This window comes from Sardina pilchardus, chromosome 24 (genome assembly GCF_963854185.1).
Source record: "Sardina pilchardus chromosome 24, fSarPil1.1, whole genome shotgun sequence".
Classification (NCBI taxonomy): Eukaryota; Metazoa; Chordata; class Actinopteri; order Clupeiformes; family Clupeidae; genus Sardina; species Sardina pilchardus.
The window spans coordinates 12,083,837-12,101,951 of record NC_085017.1 but is presented as its reverse complement, the minus strand read 5'-3'; the positions used below and the strand labels follow the sequence as shown (position 1 = coordinate 12,101,951).

Below are 18,115 nucleotides of genomic sequence, written 5' to 3'. Positions count from 1 at the left end.
AAGAGACAGACATGCAGGTTGCATTTCACACTTGATAGAACACTTCAGATGTCTGCTATGTGGCTTTAACTGGAACTGTGTGCAAAGCAAAGAGCTATACAAACAGTCTTGCCTTGCCATATTCTACACTGGGATTCTTGTGGGCTGAATGAAAGGAAATGACATTCACAGCAACTGCCATTCAAAGTCGGTGCCTAAAGCTAATTATTCTGCTCAAGAGGGACCACGTCCGTCTCATCAAGGTCACCTCCCGCCACAGTCCAGCTCATGGACGCTGAGGCAGACGCACTAATCCAGTGAATTCCACTTAATGAATGAAGTTACTGATGGGGCAGTGTGGCCATGTAATTAAGAGCAGTAATTGATGTGGCGCGACGCAGCGCGGCCCCAGCACGGTGGTCAACACGAGAGCGGATCAGCAACTCCGTCATCTCTGGACGTCTGTGTTTGACTGCGGCCTCACAGGACCGGACGCAACTTCGGCACGCCATGACGGGAATACAAAGCCTGCCGATGACTCGCTGAAAAGGTGAGTTTAAATGTCATTCACCATCGACAGGAACAAAGCTCGGTGGGTTTCCTTTGAAATCGGTCCATAATTTGACAAGTGATCATTTTTGCCATTTTCTTTCTTTTTTTGACTTTGAACATTGCCTTCACCAGGTGACCGACTGGATTCGAATATTCTAAATATTCTTCAAACTCTAATCCACTCTCATGTGGTCATCTCTAGATACTGTATACAGTACATTCTCATACACTCATATGAGGCTGGTCTGACCAAATACAAGCACGTGTGAGAAGTCACCGTGAGACCATGACACTGCAGTCACAGTCAAGCATGGTTGGACATGTAGCACTACAGGCTTCAGTAATCACTATGCTAGCACTGGACATGGACTGGACACACAAGCCGGGCACTGTAGTTCCTGAATACACCCGGAGTTGGTACTGTTTTACTGATAGTTCCAATCATTACAAAACACAGGAATTTAAGTATTTTCAGTTGAGTTGGTACTGTTCTACTGATAGGTACAATCATTACAAAACACAGGAATTGAGGTATTTTTAGCTGAAGTGTAATTAGCTTGACTTTGTTTGGATTGAGTAAAGGGAGGCAATGTCCTTCCCTCTCTCTCTCTCTCTCTCTGTCTCTCTCTCAACCCTCACTCTCTCTCGGTAGAGTCGTACTGTTTTACTCTCTCTCTCTCTCCATCATTTTCTCTTCCTCCATTTCTCTCTTTCCTCCCATCACTCTCTTGATCCCTGGCTCTCCCTCTGTCATACAAACTCTTACTCACACACACACACACACACACACACACACACACACACACACACACACACACACACACACACACACACACACACACACACACACACACACACACACACACACACACACACACACAATAAAAGTCAGACAAATGTCCCTGCACCAGACCTAGTCAGAGATGTTATGGCCATCATGAAACTGTCAAGCAGTAAAGCACAACCACTCGAAAGTGTGTGCAACTATGCTACTATGTCTGTGTGTGTATGTGTGTGTATCTGTGCATGTGTGTGTAACTACACTACATACTATAGTTACACTACTATGTGTGTGTGTGTAACTATAGTATGTGTGTGTTCATGTACAGTATGTGATGTGTTTAGCTATGTGTATGTCTGTTTATGTGTGTATGTGTGTGTTAGAGATGAATCCCAAACCAGTCAGAGGACAAGAATGATATGAAGTAGGGAAAATAATCAATGGGTGTAAACAAGGCTTAAAAAAAACCTCCAGAGGGCAAGATAAACACTAACCAATGAGCCCTGCATCAAGGGCACAAAGTATGTCGCCACTTCATAGAGAACTCCTCAACTAAAACACATTCAGAATTAAATAAACTCAATCTTCCACGGTGAAGTGAAAAAATAAGCGAGACATTTAATTAGCCGAGCACTCCATCTCACTCCATAGTGTTGATTAAAAACGGAGAGTCGGCTAATGTTGGTTGACACACCACTCGCTTCCTTCTGGCAGTGTGATCTCTTGGCTGGAGAAGATGTCTGTTTCTGAGCATCTCGACCCCGAGGGCCCATCACAAGCTCCTGCACTTAGTTAGAGATGACCGAAGGTCCAGCCGACTGCACAGGGTGAGAAGAGACGAGTGGACACAGCTGTCTGGGAAATAAATATTGCAGTCTCCCTGTTCAGAGCCACACAATTTAAGACACACAAAAAAACAGTGAAGTATGTTATAGACGACAAGGCTGAACTCCACTGAGTAAAAAAAAATACATTTAGTTCTAGCTCTGACATTGTCCAAGAGAAAAAAAGAAAAAGGTTCCAATTGAAAGGGTTCCAGGAAAAAAAAGGCCGCCAGTGCCAAGGTTCTTGGTAAAAAGGTTCCTGGTATGGTTCCTGGTGCCATTCAGCTCCACCACACCACTTTCCCTGTGGGCAATTTGCCTCATTTTTGTCTCTTCGCCTCCTTTCTCCGAACCCCACGGCCTCCATTATGTGGTGCACCTGATGTGGCTGAGAGACTGACTGGCTGAATGGAGGAAATAAAAGAGCCCATCTCTATTCCAGGGAGCCAATTGAAACCCAGATGAGGATGGACGGGGGGGCACAGCAGGGCATCCATCCACCCTGCCGGTCTGTCTGTCTGCCTGCCTGCTGGTCTGTCTGTCTGTTTGTCTGTCTGCATGTCTGTTTGTCTGTCTGCATGCCTGTCTACAGTACTTGTCTGTTTGTCTGTCTGCATGTCTGTCTGTCTGCCTGCCAGTCTGCATGTCTGTCTGTCTGCCTGCCTGTCTACTTGTCTGTTTGTCTGTCTGCATGTCTGTCTGTCTGCCTGCCTGTTTGCATATCTGCCTGTCCATTTGTCTGCCTGTCTATCTGTCTGGGTATCCACCCACCCTGTCTGTCTGTCTGCCTGTCTGACCACCTCAGCATCCATCCACCATGTCTGTCTGTCTGCCTGTCTGCCTGCCTGGCCGCCTAAAAGCCTGCCTGGTCCTGAATAACCCTGGCTGGGGCTCTGGAAGGTCTCAACCAAGGCCGCGTAATGATGACAGAGAAGGTCAGGCTGAGTCCGAGTCTGTTGCTCTCCATCCTCCATCAGAGAAGAGAGGAGAGGAGGGGGGGGGTCAGCAGCAGCAGGCCTGGTTTAGAGGGCGAGGCTGTGGGGGGGGGGAGGGGGAGTGGAGTGGGTGTTGCCCCAGCGACTGGAATTCTAAGAAGCTCTTTAATGGAAGCCAGTGCGTGTAATAATAGGGGGCCTGTGTTCTCGTAGTGGGTGACCTGCAGGAACACGGTCTGCCTGGGGAGGGATTCGGTTACGCCTAATCTCAGGGCCCAACGCTGGGGGAGAAAGAGACACTCACACACACACACACAGATTTGTACGTGCACACACAAACACACAGGTTTGCGCACACACACACACACACACACACACACACACACACACACACACAGTCTGGTGAAGGCCTTCATTGTTTTAAGAGTTCCAGACCAGTAGAGGTGGGCTGGGCTAAAACAGGTAAAAGGGGGAACTTCTTTTCCTCACCACAGTGCTCTTAATACAAATATGAGCCAACTAAATTGATTATTTATTATAAAATATAATCCATCTTCCCAACTCTAATATAACAAATGGAGATCACTTGCAGTAACCTTTCCTTAAAACGGCCCTGAAGGAGTGCTTTGCTATATTAAAAACACACCCTGTGGAGCTGAGCAGCACCTGTTGGTAGTCATTTGGTGCACAGAAGCACCTCAGCCATCAGCCATGATAGCACACTACTGAATACAATAGCCAGCGGGAGCGTTCAGCCATCAGCCATGATATGATAGCACACGACACTACTGAATACAATAGCCAGCGGGAACGTTCAAAATGATCAGGCCCATGCCGCCCCAGGGTGAGATACAGGAATGACTATCAGAGGCTGACAACGCCACTGATCAACTGCATTATTACCCACATACTGCACACAATTACACTGTGGATCGTGTGGGGTATTTCCTAGACCAGCTTGCTTTGATTTGACAGTAAATTAACAAGTTATGGTTGGTACGTTTTCATTTTCTCAAATATGTGGAGTAACGATGCACAAATTATACTAGCTATGTGACAACAAAAGAGATATTTCTGGTAAGTGATTTCCTTTATGGTAGCAAAAACGATTTATAGATTAAGAGCGATATATGGATCAAATAGTGAGATGAGTGTCTCATCACCTGAATGCAAAGTCAAGACAGACACGTTCATTTCTGTTAAGACGCCAATAACTCAGTAATCTATTAATAAATCATCACTCATGAGCTCCACGCCGGCAATAAATGTATATTTCGGTGTTGAACACATTCCAAAACAACAGTCCTCTACTCCTCAGCTCCCAGGGAAGCTCGTCTTTGCTGTTCCAGCCTGAGGCAACATTCACCACAATCAGCCCCTGGTGCCTCCGTCTCAAGTGGAGCTCCATTCAAACCCAGCGAGGCTCATCTTCGCTTCATAATTCAGACCGTAAGTGCACATCTCCCTTCCTGTTGATTACCGGAGGGAGACTGGATCCGACTAAACAGAAAGCCACAGATGAGGTGCTGTGCTTCGCTAGGATGAGCTCTAAATATCAGACTGTCAAATGTACCCTTTTCTCCACAGTAATGGCACCATAACCCGAGAAGCCATTTCTGGGGATCCTGGAGACAGACAATGACTATGCGTTTCTCATATCAACAGCCATATCCCTTCACCACAGCTTTATTACTACTAAAGCACAACACAAAGAACTCTGTAGAACCCACTTTTTACATATTTGGAATAAAAGTATCTGCCAAGTAGTGTTATGTGAATATGATAGGAATACTTCAAACAGAGAGGCATGATATTCATAGCCTACTCATACCGAATTCAGATCCATATTTTGCAATGTCAGGGTAGGCTACTATCTGAAGCTCCTTCACATAAACTTAAGACACCTGACTAGGCTGAAGAGGAAATGGTGACTAAAAGATTCCATTAGAAAGTCCAAAGCTGAATCAACCATTTATTGTATACTTTAAGTACACCATCTTCACTTGGTTACCACATTATTGCTACATTCCTAGGTGTATGAGACTGTGAGCACAAAATCATTGAGAAGATTCCAAAAGTCTTGATCACATCGTGGCATGAAAACTCTCCGCATCTCTCTTTGGGAACGTACCCAGTTCTCATCTAATGAAAGTGCTGATGCCTTTGTGTGGTGGAACGAGCACGCACACAGTCAACGGTGCAACTGGCAGCACCGCATGATTTACATTCTTGAGGACCTGTAAAGGGAGGCACTCATTGATCAAGCCATTCCAGCCCCACCTCTCAGAGGAGCTGAGTCAAGAGTCATCTGATAAGCTCCCTCGTTTAGAGCATGGCAACACATGGGCCTAATACTGCTCACTTAATGACTTCAGGGCCCACTGCACTTGAGAACTCGTGCCCAGTGCTGATCTGAAGTATTTCTAAGTCCCTATTGGGCCCTCTGTTTACAGTATCACTTAAATGCTGTTGTTTCATAACAACATAAGCTGTAAATGGCTGGCTAATTGAGAGCGACACATCTTCATAAGCGCTGGCACGTTATTAAACGGATTAAAAAGGAGCGAGGTTGTAAATCAGATATGAAGAGGATGTCTGTGAAAACGAATATCACGGAGTACGTGTGGACACGGCTGCCGTGTCTAGTCTTTTACTAGAGACTTCAGACTGCCTCTCCATAGTCAACATCTAGTCTTTTACTAGAGACTTCAGACTGCCTCTCCATAGTCAACACCTATAAAGAGTGCATGTGGACACGGCTGCCGTGTCTAGTCTTTGACTAGAGACTTCAGACTGCCTCTCCATAGTCAACATCTATATAAAGTCAGTCTAGTCTTTTACTAGAGACTTCAGACCGTCTCTCCATAGTCAACATCTATATAGTCAGTCTAGTCTTTGACTAGAGACTTCAGACTGCCTCTCCATAGTCAACATCTATATAAAGTCAGTCTAGTCTTTGACTAGAGACTTCAGACTGCCTCTCCATAGTCAACACCTATAAAGTCAGTCTAGTCTTTTACTAGAGACTTCAGACTGCCTCTCCATAGTCAACATCTATAAAGTCAGTCTTGTCTGCAATACAGACGCAAGCATATGTCACAATGTTGTTTTACACATTGCTGAATAGTAGACTACATCTGATTAATATTACAAAAATGCTGTCAGGAAATGTCAAGCGCATCTATAAATTCAACTGCATATGTGTGTGTGTTTGTGTGTGTGTGTGTGGGGGGGGGTTGCTGATTGCTTCCTGTTTTGAAAGGAAGGCTTGTCCATGTAGTATAGACCCAGGATACTTCCCTATCGACTGGATAATCTGCCTGTATTGTTAACTGCTGTGTGTGTGTACATGTATGTGTGTGTGTGTGCGTTTGGGGGTTGTTATGCTCTTCAGAAATGAAATGCACATACAGCGGAACTGGCACAGAATTTTGACCTTGAAATAAATGTAGATCTCGGAACAAAAAGAAATGCTGTTCTGCAGCAACACTGCAATACAGAACAGAGTGAAGAACACAGTGCGGAACACAGTGCGGAACACAGTGCGGAACACAGTGAAGAACAGAGTGAAGAACACAGTGAAGAACACAGAGCGGAACAGAGTGAAGAACACAGTGCGGAACACAGTGAAGAACAGAGTGCGGAACAGAGTGAAGAACAGAGTGAAGAACAGAGTGCGGAACAGAGTGAAGAACAGAGTGAAGAACACAGTGCGGAACAGAGTGAAGAACAGAGTGAAGAACACAGTGCGGAACACAGTGAAGCCACTGGCTGGACGTACGCAGTGATACCAGAGAGGGTTAAAGCGGAGCGAGAGGCGCAATCGTCCTGTCCAATTAAAAGCATAAAAAAAAAAATGTTTTGAGGAAACAAGCGACGTGCGACAAGTGTATCTTTGCGTACGTTGAGCAGGGCTTAAGGGCGTCCAGACGGCACTGACCTCCTTGACCTCTTGCAGGCGGGAGGGGTACTGGTTCTTGGCCCGGCGCGCGGCCGCAGGCGACTTGTGGTGGGTGATGGTGACGATGTTGCTAGGCGGCCCCGGGGGGCCCAGGTGCCTCTGGGATCCGGGGGAGGAGCAGGCGGAGCCGGGCGGGATGTGAGGGAGGAGAGAGAAGCTCCTCGTCCGACCAGAAGAGCCCTGAGACAGAGGGAGGGAACGAGAGAGAAAGAGAGAGAGATGGGGGGATTGAGAGAGAAAGAGAGACAGAGGAATTGAGAGAGAAAAAGAGATGGGGGATTGAGAGAGAAAGAGAGACAGAGGAATTGAGAGAGAAAGAGAGATGGGGGGATTGAGAGAGAAAGAGAGACAGAGGAATTGAGAGAGAAAAAGAGATGGGGGATTGAGAGAGAAAGAGAGATGGGGGGGTGAGGGGGAGAGAGAAAGAATTGGCAAGATTGTTTCAATCAAACAGATAAATCCACAGGAGACCTGACTTTGAATACATTCATCTGTGTTTGTCACTGTTCGTGTGTGTGTGTGTGTGTGTGTGTGTGTGTGTGTGTGTGTGTGTGTGTGTGTGTGTGTGTGTGTGTGTGTGTGTGTGTGTGTGTGTGTGTGTGTGGTCATTTATGTAGCAAGAAATGTGCTTCTCTCTTTCCAAATGTCTATAGTTGTAAGCATTAGAGGTTTATGACGTTAAATATTTAGATAGCACTGTCGTGGCCTAGATTACACTACTGAACACTTATATACATACACATGATTAAATGATACCCACTTTGCTCCTTTACAACATTAAACTGTACACAAATGTAGTAAGTCCAGCAAAAAGCAAGTTCATATATCATCAAATGTCTAATTAAACCCAATGCAATAGTGCTGCCATGCTTCATCTTTCTGCAGCGAGCAAACCACAGAATCAGCTGCTACAGTCATTAAGGGCTTCATAAAAAGAACATCAGAGAGACTAGGGCAGCCAACAGCACTTCAGTCAATCTACACACACACGCTCACACTCACACACACACACTCGCACACACGCACACTCACGCCCACACACACACACCCACACACCATGACAAAGGCTACCTGCTCGCCACTTAAACCCGGGAGGCAATGTACTCTCTTTGTCGGTCCGTCTGACTGTCTGTCTGTCTGTCTGTCTGTCTCTCTGCCTGTCAGTCTTTTTCTACAGAATTAATAGCCTGATCCCCTCACCATGAAAAGAGGGTGGGAGAATGGGAGAGAAAGCAGAGATCAAGAGAAAGGGAAAGAGGGAGATAGAGATCAGACAGAGATGAGACTCACAGAGAGAGACAGAGAGAGAGAGAGAGAAAGAGACAGAGAGAGAGAGAGAGAGAGAGAGAGAGAGAGAGAGAGAGAGAGAGAGGTTAAAAACTATCCCTAGAGATACGTACTGTAGATGCAGAGTGGAAGCTGCAAATGCCAAAGAACCAAAATCAACAAAATCATGTAAGACAAAGACTCTCGCACAAACACACCCACACACAAACTCTAGGCTGCTGCTCACCAACTGAGAAACTCTGCTTCACAGCCTCCACCTCTCCACCCCTCCTTCCTCCTCCAGCCTCCCTCCTCCCTCCATCCTGCAGGCCTGCACTTCTCCTCTCCTTCCCCAACAGCTGAGCCCCTCCCTGGAGAGCACAACAGCTCCAGCTCTAGCAGGGGCTGGATTCCTATGATCCCTATGTACCATCCCAAACGCCTGTTGGCACTTTTCCACGGCAGCAACTCAGTCGGTTTCAGGGGCACTGGCACCTCTGAGCAGTTTTCCTCTGGGGGTAACTGAAGGAACCATCCCTACAGGTCCTCTTCCAGGACTATAATAAGTCTCTAAAGGGCCGTTTCCACTGCAAGAACCACCCCCCCCTCCCCTACAAGTTCTCTTTAGGTGCCAAAATATGAAGTACGTCTGTGAGGCCCTAAGGAGACTTTCACATGAGAAGCGACACCCGCTAGCATTCAATTCATCTCTATGAGAAGCGGATGGGTCAAGTGGATGATTTGAGTGGCGGCACTTGCAGGTGGGCAATGTTCCGACATTCTTGCCACCTGCATGCACAAATCGAGAACATGCCCGGCCATCTTCAAGGGGGGCGGGGCAGCTTTTGAGGTGGTGGTACACGTGCACTTCAGTTTCCAGTTGTCTTTCACATGGCAAGCAGGGCTGAGGGTGCAAGGCAGAGAACTGGGACTGCAGTCTGTCCAAAAAGCTACTGAAACTGCTAGCACTTGTAGTGATAGTTCATACTTAAAGGCAAAAAACGGCGTCAGTGGAAGACGACAACAAGGCTAGTTTTTTTTTTTTTTACTAGAGCATCACACCATTTACTAGAGGGTTCAGCAAAACAACAAGAGTAGTCAGACAACCGCAGACATTCACCTCATGTTGACCAAAGTGAGACCAAGTACAAGCATGCTAGTAACAGCAGAGATATGGTGAATAGATATATTAATCATATACTATATCATTTTCATGCTAGTATACCGTAATTTTACAAATTTTCCTCAGTTAGAATTGTCTTGCTTATACACAATGCGGCTAACACACAGGAAATTGCTGTATTCATTAATCAAGCAATTACATGAAAGACTTTAATCAAGTGTTAGCATGTTACAGCCAATTCAACTGTCTACTGAACCTTCATGTAATTTAGTGTTTATGTGGAAAATCTCCTGGTATATAAAAGAAATATGTCACTATTATGTCATGCTCAAATTGGTATTGTGAGCAAAGAACAAAATATCGGGCTGTAAAAGAAATGACACCTTCTGATGTTCATAGCTGAGGCTGAGGGGGCTACTGCAATTAGGTGACTGCTGCAATAAGCCTTCCAGCCACATGGTACAGCCACATGTGTGCGTGTGTGTGTGTGTGTGTGTGTAAGCTCTGGGAGCCCCAGCGGTGGAAAAGTGCCCCGTGACTCATTCTGCTGGTCACAGGTCAGTGCTTTGGCCGCGGCCAGTGCTGGTCTGTTTATGGTGACCATTCTTTATTTCGCAGTGTGTGTGTGTGTGTGTGTGTGTGTGTGTGTGTGTGTGTGTGTGTGTGTGTGTGTGTGCATGCGTGTCAGTGCTTTGGCCGCGGCCAGTGGTGGTCTGTTTATGGTGACCATTCTTTATTTCATACTGCTGACCGGAGAGGCTCATCCATGGTGTGCCTGACTGTACATCATCACACACCCATGGCTACACTGCAAAAAAATGCTTGTCTAATAAAATCTGACCAAGTGTTTTAATCTTATATCAAGATAAATAAACTAGTTGGTATTGTTTTCAGTACAAGACATTTACCTAGTGCTTTCTTTTGAAATCATTTGACTTAATTTAAGAAAAGTTTGCCTTATTTTAAGTAAATTCTTCCTGAAAACAAGCTAAATTACCTGTCCGTGCAGCAAGTAAATTTGTCTTGATAAGACTCCTTAAAATAAGTCAAAGTCTTCTTAAATTAAGTGAAATTATCTTTTGAGAGAGCGCTAGGTAAGTATTTTCTTACTTAAAACAATACCAAATAGATTTTTGATCTTAATATAAGATAATTACACTAGGTTAGATTTCATTTTTTGCAGTGTAAGCTTACATGAGCGAACATTAAACAAGCAGATTCTGGGGGCTTTCAAGTGCTTTTCTTCAGACAATACAAATGAAAACGTTGGTCTTTTACCAACTACAGCAGAAATCCAGTTACATTAGATAGATACTTTATTGATCCCCAAGAGGAAATTAATATTAAACTCTAGCCTGTACCACCGTGAATCAAATTGCGCGCAAGGCAGCATGGGAACACCCAGGCTAGTTAAACTCAAGCATAATGTTAAAAGTAAAACAATAATCGCCTACATAAAAAATAATGAAGGCAAACATATCGCATCAGAACTCAAATAAAAGCTGACTCTTCTTATATCTTCTCCAATCATATACACCAAGATATGTTGATCAACAACAACATGAACAAACAATCACAACCAGCAACCAAAACAAACAACAAAAAAAGAAACAAAACCACACACATACACACAACAATACATACAAGCGCTCTAAACATCAAGGTAATGTCCCTGAGTTTTTAAAAAGGACAGAACTAGAATTCCCGGTATAATATAATATAGGTCATCAGAAAGCCTGCTCCTGATGAGGACAATGAGGCTGGATTGGTGGATATGGAGCCTGATGGGAGGCTTGAGATGGCGAGCAGAGAGGAGCTCTTAAGAGGAGCAGGTAGAGGCAGAGCAGCAATTTACTGTAATCACTGCCAACGGTGTGTGTGTGTGGGGGGGGGGGGGGGGGGGTTACGGGCCGATGAGGTTGAGAGTGAGTACCACCCATCTGACTGAAAAACTGGCACACAGCTGTGGGCACTTAACAGAAGTGAAGCACTGGATAGAGGAGCACACACACACACACATGGATGCACAGATGAACATACAAGCAGGCATGCACACCCAAACACAGACACACACACACACACACACACACACAGAGTGGTGCCCACGCACACACGCACACACACACACACACACAATATATGCCCAGCCAACACAATACACACACACACACACACACACACACACACACACACACACACACAACACGCACACACAGGAAACAGTGCTTAATGATGCCAAAAAGCCCAAGTCCAAAAACACTGAAGCAGTGAGTCTCATTAAAATAAGAATGCTGACTCCCAAGACAGACAGAGAAAGTGGAGGGATGCCTCTGTGGACAATAGAGCAAATTAAAGCTTCAGTTCAGGCTCTTTTCCCCATTGCCGTTGCTGTTGTTGTTTTTAGATGATTGGGAAAGAGATGGAAACTGTCGAGATGGATTACTTTGATGGATCGTGAGCTATGATACTGGACTGGACTCAAGAGTTTTATGGAAAGCTCAAGGAAGAAGACAAAAGGGTATTATGTATGGACATGAAAAAATAACTCGACACCACAACAAATAGCCATCAGAATGAATTTCTAAGACAAGACGTGCTTTGTCACTTGTAAAACTTTTTTTTCAATTCGAGGCACTCAGGGCCTCCACAAAACCAAGGCACACACCATGGTGTTTTAAGCCCCCGACATCGCCTCCCAGACAGCACTGCCAGTGGCGATTTAAAGGCGCCTAATCCTAATCCTAACCTTAACCTTAACCCTAACCCTAACCCTAACCCATGCCCTAACCCTAACCCATGCCCTAACCCTAGCGCTTTCCAGGCAGCGCTGCCTTGAAGACAACGTTGGGGGCTAAAAACACCAAGAAACATATGTGAGGCTCTCTGGGTGTATAGCCAACATGCAAAATGCTTACTGCCAACACAAAACAACATAAAAAAAAAAGGCACACCTGACCTCACTCCAAAAACCCCGGTCCTGCCTGATCACGGCCTAAGGGATAGGTGGAGAGTCCACGGCCATTTGTGGAGAGTGTCTGACGCCACCCTACACTACAGTACATACCACCAGCCCCATAAAATGCAGGGGAAGGTGGAACATTCTTTGGCCATTAGAAAGTAAAAGTGTCATCATGCACTGGTTCTACCCAAGCACTTAACTCGGGTGATTTCACTAGCTAGAAAAAGTATATTAAAATCCACACACTACAGCTCCTTTTCAATAGTCTGGTGTTCACCATACTGAGCTCAATCTTTTAAGATTGAACATTAGTCTGGGGAGGCTGCGCTTTGTTTCTACTGCACTTCGCGTCGCTTAAGTTTCGTTATCGCCACGTCACCGGCCAATAGCGTGCCAGGACTAGAGTATGGCCGTTTCTGATTGGAGCTAAAGGTTCTGGCAGTAAACAGAGGAGAAAGATCTGCTGGTTTCAATGCAATTTTAACGAGATCCCCAAAACAGTGGTGCTCCAAGCTTCATGCTCTCCTATATTTGGACCTGTTGCACTGCCTTCACTAATCATCTCCTCTACCTGGCTAAGTGTTGTGCTCATCAGAATGAGCTGGTCTAGTGAATAGTTGGGACAAATACATGGTAGTTCTTCTACTTCTTCAAGACAAAGTTATCCACCTCTGCATTCATGTCCCTTTGTTAGCATGTGATAATTTTAGGTGTATTTCTGACAGCTGTGTGGGTTAAGCCTTTTGCACAGGAAGGCATAATTGTGTGTGTGCGTGCGTGTGTGTGTACCCACTCATATGGACATGTGCACCGCACTGTCACAGAGTAGAATCCGTGTGTGTGTGTGTGTGTGTGTGTGTGTGTGTGTATGCGTGCCAGAGTGTCAGAGTGGAATCTGTGTGTGTGGGCGCCATAAGGCACGAGGCCCAGGATCGTGGGCAGTGCTGATATGACAGTCTTCCAAGTTCACCTGTGTGTGTCCCCTGCCCACTGAGCCATCACACACACACACACACACACACACACACACACACACAGACCTGTATGTTCATCCACTCTCGTTTTTTTTTTTTTTTTTCCTTTCACATAGACGCTGGCATCCCTAGAATAGTGGAAGCCCCTGGTGTGGGGTGTCTCCATTGAGCTAGGAGAGGAGAGCACCTCCACTGTACTGAGTGGAGAAGAGGTTACTTTGGGCAGTGCTGTTTTGTGGGAACTTGGCTAAATAAATACTGCTTGCCTCGAAATCACCCTGTTTTGCATTCTCTTCATTGTTACAATCCTGAGCCTATTGCAACAAGAGACAGACAGACAAACACACACAAACACACACACACACACACACACACACACACACCAGAACTGTCCTGGTAGCAGCCCTGACCCTGCACCACAGAGACATATGTCCATGCATATTCATGTATGTAAATAAACATACGAACAGCAAAGACATTAAACAAACACACACTCCCTTCCATGTACATCATGAATACCAAGGCATCATCATCATCTTCATACTCACACGAAAATGAACAAATGTAATCTAACCAATCTGTGCATCATCTCCTATAATAAACACACTCTCTCTCTCACACACACACACACACACACACACACACACAGGTGACAAAAGGTTGGTTCCAGTACGATGGGTCCTTGCTGACATAAGGCTTCTGCATCCCACAGTTTGATGTGAGTGCCAAGGTAGAAGAATACACAAGCATACACCCACACAACCACACACACCCGCACACGCGCATACACATACACACACACGGAGACAAACCCATACACCTGAATCCCTGCCTGGGGTTAGCACTAGCAGCCATATGGGATAATAAATGTGGAACAGGATTAAACCACAGTCCAACAGTCACCTGCACTCTGTCACCCTGTGGGTCAGTAATATCAAATCTCTCACACACACACACCTACACACACCTACACACACCAACACACACCAACACACACGTACACACACGTACACACACCTACACACACCTACACACACCTACACACACACACACACACACACACACACACACACACACACACACACACACACACACACACACACACACACACACACACACACACACACTAAAGTGATCCGAAGGAGGAGGAGGAGTATAAAAGTTCCCTTATGAAACCACACCACTGAACTATGACTCATCGGATGACACGTAGCAATTACACTAAGAAAACAATTAATGCATTCCCTCCTCCACCTCCTCCTCCTCCTCCTCCTCCTCTTCCTTCACCACACACACACACACACACACACCACCACCACCACCACCACCACCACACCCTCACACACACACCTCCCAGTTCCGTAACTGATGAAAAGAAACACTGTTTTCAAGTAAACCAGGCCTATAAGATACACCAACACAATTTTATTAGCCAGCATGTTCTGCGGCAGGCTGGGGGAGCGAGAGGGGGGGGGGGGGGCAGGTTTGTTTGTCACATCGTCAGGGAGCATGGCGACAGAACGCCACCAAGATGACAGGGGTGAGGGGAGGGAGGCCGCATCAAAGAGACAGCGCGAGTGTGTGTGTGTGTGTGTGTGTGTGTGAGAGAGAGAGTGTGTGTGTGTGTGCAAATAGGCCACATCTACACGACAGAATCTCTCCTCAGAGACACGGAGAGTGACAGGAGGACTCTCCCTCTCTCCCTCTCTCTCTTATTCTCTCCCTCTCTCCCTTTTGTCCTCTCTCCCTCTCTCTCTCTTATTCTCTCTCTCTCTCCCTTTTGTCCTCTCTCCCTCTTATTCTCCCTCTCTCCCTCTCTCCCTCTCTCTCTTATTCTCCCTCTCTCCCTCTCTCTCTTATTCTCCCTCTCTCCCTCTCTCTCTTTCCCTCTCTCTTTTGTCCTCTCTCCCTCTCTCTCTTATTCTCTCTCTCTCTCCCTTTTGTCCTCTCTCCCTCTCTCCCTCTCTCTCTTATTCTCCCTCTCTCCCTCTCTCTCTTTCCCTCTCTCTTTTGTCCTCTCTCCCTCTCTCTTCTTCTCTCTCTCTCTCTCCCTCCCTCCCTCCCTCTCTCCCTCTCTCTCTTCTTCTCTCTCTCTCCCTCTCTCTGTGTGTGGTGTGTTGCAGAAGGACTCCTTGCTGGCTTGTCTCTCTCCACTGCAATAAAAATAGATCTTCGTGGGATTGCACAAGTGTCTGTGTGGGACTCTTTCTGTGTGACTGTGTGTCTGTGTGTCGTACATACAGTATGTGTGTGTGTGTGTGTGTGTCTGGCTGCGTAGAGTATGCATAAGTACACATAAGCAGAGGAGCTGTGTGTATGTGTGTGTGACTATGTGTGTGTGTGTGTGTGTGTGTGTGTGTGAGTGTGTGTGTGTGTGTGTGTGTGTGTGTGTGAGAGAGAGAGAGACAGAGAGAGAGAGCGAGAGAGGGAGAGAGACTCACCGGTCCATCCTGGCAGCCAGCTGTCTTGTCCACAAACAGGCGCTGCTCATCAGACACCTTTCGCTCCCTGACCTGCAGCCAACAGAGAAGAAGACATTAGAGTCCACTACACACACACACACACACACACACACAAACACACACATAGAGGAAGGGAGGGAGAGTCCACTACACACACGCACACACACACACACACACACACACAGATAGAGGAAGGGAGGGAGGGAGGGAGGGAGGGAGAGACCACACACACACACACACACACACACACACAGATAGAGGAAGGGAGGGAGGGAGGGAGGGAGAGACCACACACACACACACACACACCACCCCCCCCCCCCTCACACACACACACACACACACACACACACGCGCACGCACGCACGCACGCACTCAGGCACGCACGCACGCGCACCTCAGATCCCCAGTTTAGGCACACTTGAGCTGCACCAGCACCAAGCAGAGGTTATGGCTGACTTCCCTCTCTCCCCCTCCATCCCCTATCCCTTCATCCCTCTCTCCCTCCATCCTCTATCCCTTCATCCCTCTCTCCCTCCATCCTCTATCCCTTCATCCCTCTCTCACTCCACCCCTCTCTCTCCATCCCTCTCCCTTCATCCCTCTCTCCCTCCATCCCTCTCACTCTCCATCCCTCTCCCTTCATCCCTCTCTCCCTCCATCCCCTATCCCTTCCCACAACTCTCTCCATCCCCCTCTCCCTCTCTCTTTCTGTCCTCCGGACTTTCCACCAAAGAGGTTTGGCCCACAGAAGCAGGAGGCTCCCTCCCTTTTTTTCGGTCCCCCTCTCCAAGTCTCTGCTATTCTCATTCTCCACCTCCCTCGTTCCCTCGTTCCAAGACTCCCTCTTTCCAGTGAAGAAGGGAAGCAGGGGGACTCTCCTGCCTTAGGCCAGTGCTACACTTTGTGTGTTTGGGAGTATGCAAGGCACTGCTAAGGTCCGAGTGGCACACATTTGATCACCGGCATACATTTCATCACTGGAAAACCTGCCCAAGCCTGCACCACCTCCAGGCTACAGTACATGAGCATCGAATGCTAATCGACAGGCTCCAGTACACCAGGAAGTAGAATAACAATCACAGGCTCCAAGTACACTAGGAAGTAGAATAACAATCACAGGCTCCAAGTACACCATGAAGTAGAAAAACAACGTCAAGGTTCCAAGTACACCAGGAAGTAGAATAACAATCACAGGCTTCAAGTACACTTGGAAGTAGAATAACAATCACAGGCTTCAAGTACACTTGGAAGTAGAATAACAACTACAAGGCTTCATGTACACTAGGAAGTACTATAGAATAACAACTACAACAAGGCTTCAAGTACACTAGGAAATATAAGAACAACCACAAGGCTCCAAAGGACAGACTCCAAGTACACTGACAAGGAAGTATACAAACAACCACAAGGCTCCAATGGCGTCTTCTGACAGCCTTCTGTGTGCACACCCACAGGCGAATATTATTGAGATCTCCTTTCTGTTTGTTCCCATCTCCCCTTTTCCTTTTCTTTTTCTCTCCATCTTTCTGTTCAACTCTCTCTCCCTCCATCACTTTCTGTCTGTCTCTCCATCTCTCTCTCCGTCTCTCTCTCTCCATCTCTCTCTCCATCTCTCCCTCCATCTCTCTCTCTCTCTCTCTCACTCTTTCCACTGGAGGAGTCTGGCTCCCTGTGCTCAGGGGTAAACACTGCTGGTGGAAGCTATGCCTGGCACCACAGGACTCAGCTGACGGATGGTATTTAACCCATGAAGTGCTGCCACAGACCTCGCCAAACAATATGGTCTTTTAGAGTGCAGAGCACAACTTTAACATACAGAAATTGGATTAGAAAACATTTCTGTATTTCTGTCGAGCGACAAAAAGTCTAAAAAAAGATTGTAAGACTACAAAGAAACACTACTGTAGCCTGGTAAACAACACAGCCACTAGATCCATGAAAACCATGACAACGGGGCTTACTGCGGCAGATGTGCCAATTAGTCAAGGTGTCGTCCATGTGAAAGTGAGACACGCTGATACAAAGTTAAAATTAAATGGCGATCTTATGAACCTCTGGAGGTCAAAGCAAAACAGAAGCAGGCCAGAAATGGGCAGTATTGGCCAGAACTGTTTGGATTCTTTGAGTTCTATTCTGTGGTCTCAAATCTCAGGGCCGTGATGTGTCCTGCCTTTCTGTCTGTCAAAACAATTCTCCCATTGTAACCATACTCCTGTCTGCACTGTTTTCTTGTCCTGCTTTTGCATTCTCTCTCTCTCTTTCTCTGTCTGTCTATCAGCCTCTTTGCCTCTCTCTC

The 18,115-nt window shown here is 46.5% G+C and overlaps 1 protein-coding gene across 1 annotated transcript in view; it reads right to left on the bottom strand.

Annotated features, from left to right (window-relative positions):
• The window catches only part of LOC134072270 (oxysterol-binding protein-related protein 10), a 96,193-nt gene that overhangs the window by 42,540 nt on the left and 35,538 nt on the right, over positions 1-18,115 (bottom strand). Inside the window, exons 4-5 of the mRNA XM_062528866.1 lie at positions 15,796-15,867; positions 7,012-7,212 (exon numbers count right to left, since the gene is read on the bottom strand). Coding sequence (XP_062384850.1) covers positions 7,012-7,212; positions 15,796-15,867 — 273 coding nt within the window. The remainder of the gene's footprint in view (positions 1-7,011; positions 7,213-15,795; positions 15,868-18,115) is intronic.